A 9,055-nucleotide genomic window follows, 5' to 3' on the forward strand; every position below is an offset into this window, starting at 1 on the left:
CTACTATGCAAACTGAGTTTAGCTTAATTAAATTGTTTCCAAAAATTTCTTTGAAGAATAATGAAAAAGTTGTGAGACTGTTCTTTCTTCATAGCTCTTTTTCTCTTTCACCGTGTCTCTGTTCCTTTCTCTGTCTCACTGTCTCTTTGTCTCTCTGCCTCTCCTTCGCCACCCCTCTGTCTCTATCTCTGTCTCTCTTTCCGTCTATCTGTCTCTGTCTCTGTCTCTGTCTCTGTCTCTCTCTCTCTCTGTGTGTGTGTGTGTGTGTGTGTGTGTGTGTGTGTGTGTGTGTGTGTGTCCTCATCCCTCTCTCCCCCTTTTTTCTCTCAGGAATACTGAAGCAGTCGCCCACACTGCTCAGATTCTGGATGGCAAGCTTTACCTGTTCTTTGCATTGTGATTTCCTTGTTTTTCTGAATTTTTTTCATTGTATGGATACTTGTGTGACAATGGCCATCATAGCCTTGGGTGTTTTGGATACTTAGTTCCCAGTTTGTGGACCTTTTGTATAAGTGTAAGAGTTATGGTATTCATGGAAGTATGTCACTGAGGGTCAGGCTTTTTTATTTTAAAAGTCACATGGAATTTTTAATTTGCTAGCTATGGTTTCTGTTATGGTTTGAAATGTGCTTTTGGCCATTTCTATTATCATGGTGCCCTGCTTTAAAAACTCCTTGCCGTGATGGTGGGAAACCATCAGGACCCTTATCCCCCTGAAACTGTAAGTCCAAAGGAGTCCTTTTCTTCCATAGGTTGCCTGAGTCTTGGTGTTTTAATCACAGAAGTAGAATAGCAATTAATATAGATTCTGGTACCAGGAAATGAAAATTCCTGTGACACATTTGTTCTTGTGTTTTGATATGGATTGTGTTAGCATTGGAACCTTAGTCTGAAAAAGCTATTGGCTAATCAGAACTCCACGCTTCTCTTGTGAGAGATGGGAAGAAAAGACTTCTGAGAACATAATGGAGGACTCCCTTGTGAAGATTCAGAGGGAAACAAAGACCTGTGTCATTTTGTGGTGTACAGAAGTAATAATCCATTGTGTATGGCAAGCTAGAGCTGAAGAATAGCTTTGATTAGTCAGGTACTGACACTGGTGATGTGAAAGCACAGCATTATTTTGATAGACCATGCTGGTTACTGGAGTTGATAAAGTGGTAGTGATTGAGAAGAGACTTGATTTATTGAGGTACAGTCTTCTGGGTGTATTTCCTTGATGTAAGCACATGGTAGTTGTCATTCAGATAGGGAAAGGCTGGATATCATGATTTTATCAGAACATTATAAAGTATAATTATTTCCCCATATAGTTATTGGTTTATACACTTTTATTATATCTATTCATTTAATTTTATATGTGAGGGGTTTTCCTGTGTGTCTGTGTACCATATAAGTTTTGGTGTCAACAGTGATGAGGAGATGTCATAAAATCCCCTGGAAATGAAACTATAGATGTATTTTAACTACCTTGTGGGTACTGGTTATCAATGATCAGTCCTCTCTAAGATCAAGTATTCTTAATCACTGAGCCAGCCTGCCTCACTGTGATCTATGACTTCAACATTTTCTTTCTCAGTAGTATTTGGAAGGCAGGAGTGTTGTCTATTCTACACATGCCCAGATTGACTGATACTTTATTCTGTGACATTGTTTCTGGGATGCCCCCCTATGAAGACGTGTGAATGCAAAAAATACCTCTGTCCTTATATAAGATGACACTCAACACTTGTCCTCTGCCTTCACCTGATTACCACAAAACTGGGACACACTATACTGTCATACGTGTGCCAAAAGAAAGGGACTAGATTTATTGAATGGTAGCATGGGGAAGGGATCCAGGCATTGGGGTCTGACCAATCTTAGCAAAAGGAAGGCGTTCAAGTTCAGAAGGCAGCAGTTGTCAGCCTCTGTTTGCTGATTCTTCTCTGCAGAGCGTCTTCCATGCACCAGGATTCTCAGATCACTCACAAGATTCTATTTGGAGAAACAAAAGGAGACAGACAGAACTAAAAAATATTTCTGTGAACATGTCTTACATGGAAAGAGGAAATGAGAAACAGTTCAATTTCTACCATCACAAGGAGGGTTGAAGATGTCTGTTCTGTTCAGGCCTGTATTCAACACAAATTTTTCATACAACTTCAGAGATTGTGGATTTACAACCAGAGAACGACCTGTAGGATACATAAAGTGATAGTGTGTGGGACTGCAAGACCCCAGTCCAAGTAGCAGAGCAAAATTAAGTCTTAGTAAGTGAGGGATTATTGCTACATCAGGCCACCAAGATACTTCTTGGATTGCCTAGAAAGTAAGAAGGCTAAAGCCAGGGATAATGCGGACCCAGATCAAAGTTCCAGTAAGATTCCAGCCAGGTGAGAGGAGTCAGGAAAGAATTATGTTTGCTTTGGTGTGGAACAAGTATCTTTTCAGAGTATGGGTCTGGAGTAGGGGTAGAAGTCTTAGTTGATTTGTTCACTAAGTTTTCTGAGCAGAAGAATCTCACTCACATGGCCATGAGGAGTAGAGAATACATGAAGAATCTAATGCACAGGCAGAAACAGGATTACAATCTACACCCTCTCCTAAAGAGAAATGAGTTTAACACCCTCTCCTTAAAGAGAAATGCTCTCATCATAAGGGGAGCAAGGGAGAGGTCCACCAGTGACTGGCCCCGTTCATGTGCTCATTTTGGTCTAGAACACTCCAGCCATGTCCACACCTGAGAACATATCCTGCGTATCTCACTCCTGCCCCAAATACTTACATAGAAAGATAATCCCACTTGTACTTACATGCTACAGGGCCAACAGTGATATTTTATGCAGAAGCTGAGGGTTAGAAAAAAGAAGTAAGATACAGAAGGCCTTACAGAACCAAGGATTTGAAGTCTTGATCTTGAAGATAGGGACAGAAGGTATTTTTCCTAATATATTTAAGCCCTGTTCTGTAACACCGGTGTGACTCTGTTTACATAACATGGCTATAGAGTATTCATTGAGGGTAAATGAAAAACATAATGGACAGAACAGTGTGCATGGAGTGTAGAAGGAAAGTTGAACTGTTGGGAGAGTTTCTAGGAGCAGAGTGGCTGCAGAACATCAAAAGAGGTGTGAAGTGTACCTAGAAATATGGAACTAAATGTGGAACCCAGGGTTTCAGTGCTTGAAGACTGTTATTAGTGGGGGTCATGACTCCATCCGTAACCAGTGACCTTAGAGGAAAAACACACCACTCTAGCCCCATGTCCAAAACAAATCTGTTATGAGGACAGAGTGGAACAATGGACCATGACAGCCAATTTTTTCTAGGATATGATGAAATAGACACTTGCCTATTTTTATTTTACCTGTTTTTCTCATTAAGCTTCAAATTTTCTTAAGGAAGAAGGGAGGATGATTGTGAATTTTTCTCAGTCCCCTAGCAGCATGCGAACCTATAAATTGACTATAAACATGTAGCTATTTTTCTTTCCCATCTCTTTTAAATTGGAACTGGGCTGTGAGTTCAGAACCTCAAACCTGACTGCTCAGCGAGGAGCATGTGAAATAGGATGGTCAGTAGGACCCAGGGTGCACACAACACCCATTATCCAGAAAACACCACAATCTCAGGATGAAGTCGGTGATACCTGAAGCAAGTGGTCTCACTAGATGTCTTTTCATAGGGACTAAAAGAAAAAAACAATGGAGGGAAGATAAAGTTTCAGGTTTAAGTAAGTGGAAACTAGACACAAATCTCAGACATGCACATGTGATGGCTGAGGAGAAGAAAGGACAAGAGCTCGCAAACCATTCTCTGATGAATTCCTAGTGCCAGAATTTGTCACCAGGTGGGAAGTATACTAATAATGGTAGGAAGAAGGAACCTACTCTGGACCCAGTGACTCACAACATCATGACCAATTCTCACAAACTCACACACCCATGAGCATTGTCATTATGTAGGTGGGGTGTTTAAAGTTGTCCTTGTAGTATGCCAGGGCAAAGTCTTCTGTGGTCAGAAAATAGATGCCAATGTAGTGCCTTGACCCTGTGGATACAGGATACAGATATGTCCATTGGGTTCATTTAGAAGTCTCTACAGAAAAGCAGAGGTATGGATGTGGGAACTTACATGCTTGAAACAAACCAGGGTGGTTTGCGAAGCCATCCACATACTGCTTGAATAAAACACATCCAATGGGTTTCCTACGATAGAGTAGAAAAGTGACTCACGTTATTGAACTTTCCTGTTTTACCCCCAGCTCATGTCATGTGCCAGATCAATACAAAAAAGTAACATTTCTCCCAACATACTTAGGTCTGGAAGTAATGCTTAGAACTCTGCTGGCCATGATCCTGTATGATCTTTGTGTGCTCCAAGTCACACCCAGAGAAGCATAAAGCACAACGGTGCAGAAATAATGAGTAGTGCACTCCTTTCTTCAGGAAATTGTCATATATGGAACACACTAGACCACACACTCTTCAAACGTACACCCTTAATCACCAAATATGTCTCCAAAGACACCTCTCAAATGACATGACCTTGGAGTGCCCCTCCTTGGTTTTTAACTATCATAGAAACCATGAAAATCTTGAGGGCATTAACTGGTGGTCCTTGAACAGAAATACTTATGTTCAGCAAACTGTCACTGAGAGCTTCATTCCTGTGGTTAGAGAAGACACATGGTGAGTTGCCTAGACAACCCAATAGGATTTCATGTTCAACCTGAGATTCAACCTGAGATTGAAAAAAGCATTTGTGAGAAGAATAAGGTGGAGATGATTTAGCCGAGAGCAGGTATATCTGCCAAAATATGCACACTCACATGATCTTCATCCTGAACTCCAACTTCCCAATAGCATTAATAACAAATTTAAAAGGTGGCAGTGGGCTGGACTTCTTCTTTGCAGGAATAGGCAAGTTTCCAGCCCAGCGAGTTATATACCACTTTCCTAGAAGCTAGAGAAAAAAATCATACTTAAGCCAGGATTTAGGGTCAAGAAAATTGTTTCTAGGCTACAGTCAAAGGGAGCAGAGGATACAAAGGGCTTGTGTGGCATTTTAGTACAGGCAGAAGGGAGCAGAGGTACTGGAAGGGCAGCAGGAGAGTGGATCATAATTGCGTCCTCTATAGCATTCTCAGACAAAGCCAGGGAACTAGCATGTGAATCTTTGGAAATATCAAGTTCTTGAAAGGGTCTCTAACTTTTGACCTAGTGGAAGTCCTAAACAAGGAACTGGGAAGAGTCACCCAGAGAATGAGGCATGATGTAGAGAGGACAAAGCTCAGAGTGGAGCAGTCATGACTGGAAGATTTCACCAAGCATCCACAGACTGTGGGATCATTAATAGCCACAATCACCTTACTCACCTGTCAATTGACCCAGCATTCCAGTACCTTTTCCCCACAGCAATCAGATATATTCATGCAAGAACCTAACTTATCAATGTTTTTTTAAAAACTATTAGTACTCAATAAAATCTCTGTCACTACCTTGACACAATGACCTCATAGATATTAGCACATGAGCTTTACATCACCTCAGCACCTGCCTCCTCTTGGTCCTGATTTCTGGGATCCACAAAATCTTGATGGACAAAATTCTTGACTGGTTCCTGTGCATGAGCACCCAGGACCAAAATGAAAGTTACAATGACTGACTTTTCTGACTTTGAGGAAGGCAAGCAGGATGAAGAAACAGCATTTCATAAGTAAAAGCCACGATAGAATTAAGTCACCAGGACTAGGTTGCCAACATCATGAGGAGCAGCTGCCCAGCTCATTGATTGGAGAAAGGATGTGAGGTCTCTGAGTTGAATGTGCAGCCTTGAAGGATATTCCAATGAGCTGGAGTTGTAACTACATAATAGCCATATGTTGCCTAAACACCAGCCCCAGATTAGGGCTCATTTGATACTGATACTCTTTGGTTTCCAGGACAAACATATAAACAGATGGAAAAGGCACAGCCAGGCACCTCTATTCATCATTGCTAGTGTGGAAGCATGGCTGGACCTCTCATAAACCTTTCATCTTCTCAATAAGACATGCCATAAGTTACTAAGCACAACATTTTGGGACAAAAAAATCTTTCCTGACCTTCCCTCCCAACAATGCTCAGCCCTCCCCAAAGAGCAGTGTTACATCTGTACACATTCCTTTATATAGTAATTTTGTTGGAAACAAATTCTGGAAAGACTCAATTTTCTGGATTAGAAAGAAGGTTCCCAGGAGCCATGGAATGACAGAAGAGGCCCTTGTTACTGTGGCAGAGTGGTGCGCCAGATAACTGTATAAGCCATCCCTCTGTCTGTGGTTGCCACACCAAGTGGGGAGCTGAAAGATGATGATAAAAGCCATAGTCCAGCAGGAACCATGAGGAATGCTACATAATTATACATGTCCATATCATCAGTGACCTCAGATACTCACTAAGTCCAAGGTCATGACCCCAAAGCCCCAGATTCCACTCTTGGTATTCACAGGGCTCTCACCTTGTCAGTAGTAGCAGGAAATGTGCCAGCCCTGTAGGGAGCAGATTGAATTATTGAATCCCTTTGATTTGCTGATATTACAGGGAGTAGAGTCAGGGCTACAGTCAGCAAGAGCAGATTCATGATCACCATAATGTCTGTGCACTCCTTCCCTCCCTGTAGTATGTATATCCTGCACAGGCCAGTACCCAGCCTCACTGATCACAATGTCCATGTGGACTGACTGTAATGTTTTGTTTGGACCTTGGGTACATATGGTGCTGATTTCTGTATTTAGTCAGCTGGCTGAGTTAAACTCATTCTGAGGAAGCCTTGTCAGGAAATAGAATGTTATCAAAGTTGGAAGCACTACCTCAGAATTTGGAGCATGTGGATAATAAGGCTTGTGAGTTCCTACTGTTTCCAGGTCCAGATTATATTCCTACCCAAATAAGTCACAACACTTCCTCTCTCCTTCCAGAGATTCTAGCTCCAAACAAACCCACTGGCTCATCTCCATGCAGCATTTTGGATGCGAAACCCTGCTCCACATGTACAATCTCCAGAGGTTTCAGCTTTTGTTCATCTTCACCAAACTCTCTTTTGGGGGTACAGTCTTCCCTTCATGCTCAGAAGGACTCTAATACATTCCTAACTCTGATTTTCCTCCCTGAAGTTCCCATTCCAGACAGCAGCTGGACTTACAGAAATACTCCAAATTATACTTTACCTTTTCTCAGAGATGGTCATTGCTCTTAGTTCTGACAATAGAAGTTGGATCTTAAGATGGAGTGAAATATCCCAAGAAATTTCTATTCTTCCTGGGTCTATACTACAGCACATTGTAAACTCACCTCCTAGCTTCTGTGCAGATTTGGATATGTGTGTATGTGTGTTTATTACAAGTATATGTAGCTTTTTTGAAGCTGAAGGAAAAAGAGAGAAAAGGTCTGCATGTCAGACATAGTCAAGGCATGTCAGAGTCTGTTGGCAGATTGCCTGGCCTGCTGAAGCATAGAAAGATAAAATGAGATTCACTTCAGGCTCACCGGTAAGGGCTGAAGTTTCTTTTGACCTTGGTGGAAGGAACAGAGGTTTGGAGGATGGGAACAAATGTCTTGTGTACATTTTAGCAAATTGTTTTTGCTTCCCATGGCAATGTAGTATAAAAAGGCACTTGCTGCTGGAGTGGTATAGACCTGCAGCCTTCTTATGCCTGTCTCTTGCATCTTTTTCTATCTTTCCTATAATAATTCTCACTCCTCCCTCAGAAAACTGTTTGAATATGTACTGGTCAGACAGGTATATATGTGTGCTTGTGTTCCTGTGTAGTTCCTGTGCACACTTAAGTGTCTGAGAATCCATTTGTGTCTATCTTTGAACTTTGTTTTCTCTGCATGTATGCATGTGAGTGCATGTTATGTGCCTGGGTATATGTCTTTATATTTCTTATATACTTATACATATATATGAGTGTTTATGTGTGATTAAATGTGTGACTGTATATGTCCATGTGTGAACTCCTGGCATTGGGGGAGAATATTTTATATATGTTACCATTTGTTCAACAGCTGTACTATTGATGACACTTGTATATTTGTATCTCTGTGCATTCATGTGGCAGGGTCTGTGAGAATCAAAGTATATCTCTGTATGAGGATGTATGTATGGGTGTGAAAGCTTCCTGGATGTTGTTGGGAGAATCTAAAATAACTCTCAAAGACTACATACTTAAACATTTGGCCATTAGCTTGAAGCATTGTGTTGTGAAATCTAGAACCTGGGGCATTGTGCATTTCCACTAATGTGAAAACATTGTTTCACTCAATCCACACTGTTTCACAGAGCTGATAAGTTAGTAGTGATTGAGACGAGACCAGAATCATAGACAGAAAGTCTCTTGGAAGCATAACCTTAGGATCAGCACACAGAAGCTGTGGTCAAAAGGTGACAAAGTCTGCATTTTATGCTTTCATGTGAACATGGTAATGTGTAAGATTTTTCCACATGATATAGGGTTTATATAACTTTTCTTACATTTGTTCTTTTCATTTTTCATGAGAGGGTTTATCTGTAAGCACTTGCTGTCAAGTGAGATCAGGAGAGAAAACAAGGTTTCCTGGAAATGAAAATAGAGATTGTTTTGAACAACCATGTAGGTATTGGAAATCAATCTTATCCACTGCAAAACATCAAGGGTTCTTAACTCTTAAACCATCTCTCCCCTTTCCAAGGTGGTCCTCATTTTGAAAGTATGAAGAAAACATGAAGAGAATCTGAGGCTTGGCATCCTGTGGCTGGGCTGAAGCCCCTAAAGAGAGACCATAGGCTACTGGTAGGGGTGTAGTCTCAGTTGAAATGGAGACACTAGGGATTTGAAGACCCAACCCAAGTACCATGTGTAATCACTGTAAAAGAGCAGCAGTTATAAGATAGATGCTACCCTAAGACTAGAAAATGAGTTACTTCTTCTGTAGATGTCAGAGGTAGAAGTAGCACTATCTGTCCAGGCCTTTCAGAACCCAGAGAATTATAAGTGCATCCCAGATATGGAGCACTTTTGGACTGTTGAAGTTTGAGTGCTTCAATTTAG

At 41.2% G+C, this 9,055-nt stretch overlaps 1 protein-coding gene across 4 annotated transcripts; it reads right to left on the reverse strand.

Moving 5' to 3' along the window:
* Positions 1–1,778: 1,778 nt before the first annotated feature.
* LOC134486061 (uncharacterized) lies at positions 1,779–8,581 on the reverse strand. 4 transcript variants are annotated; one of them, XM_087655091.1, is made up of 7 exons: positions 8,500–8,581; positions 6,484–6,514; positions 4,814–4,947; positions 4,117–4,190; positions 3,925–4,032; positions 2,076–2,177; positions 1,784–1,977 (listed from the first exon to the last, which is right to left on the reverse strand). In XM_087655091.1, coding segments are annotated over exons 1-7 (465 nt in total). In that variant the 5' UTR covers positions 8,502–8,581; the 3' UTR covers positions 1,784–1,963. The 4 variants fall into 4 exon arrangements, with proteins under 4 accessions (XP_087511216.1, XP_087511217.1, XP_087511220.1 ...); XM_087655090.1 differs by lacking the exon at positions 8,500–8,581 and having other exon boundaries at positions 1,779–1,977; positions 6,484–6,659; XM_087655094.1 differs by lacking the exon at positions 2,076–2,177.
* Positions 8,582–9,055: the final 474 nt, after the last annotated feature.

This window comes from Rattus norvegicus, chromosome 3 (genome assembly GCF_021556685.1).
Source record: "Rattus norvegicus strain SHRSP/BbbUtx chromosome 3, alternate assembly SHRSP_T2T, whole genome shotgun sequence".
NCBI lineage: Eukaryota > Metazoa > Chordata > Mammalia > Rodentia > Muridae > Rattus > Rattus norvegicus.

Excerpts from the sequence above, each read along its gene's own strand:
- LOC134486061 (XM_087655090.1), bottom strand. The coding sequence starts at position 6,615 with ATGGTGATCATGAATCTGCTCTTGCTGACTGTAGCCCTGACTCTACTC. Across the intron at positions 4,191-4,813 it reads GAGTTCAGGATGAAGATCAT|GAAACCCATTGGATGTGTTT; the intron begins GTGAGTGTGCAT and ends ACTCTATCGTAG. Across the intron at positions 2,178-3,924 it reads CATAATGACAATGCTCATGG|GTCGTTCTCTGGTTGTAAAT; the intron begins GTGTGTGAGTTT and ends TGTATCCTACAG.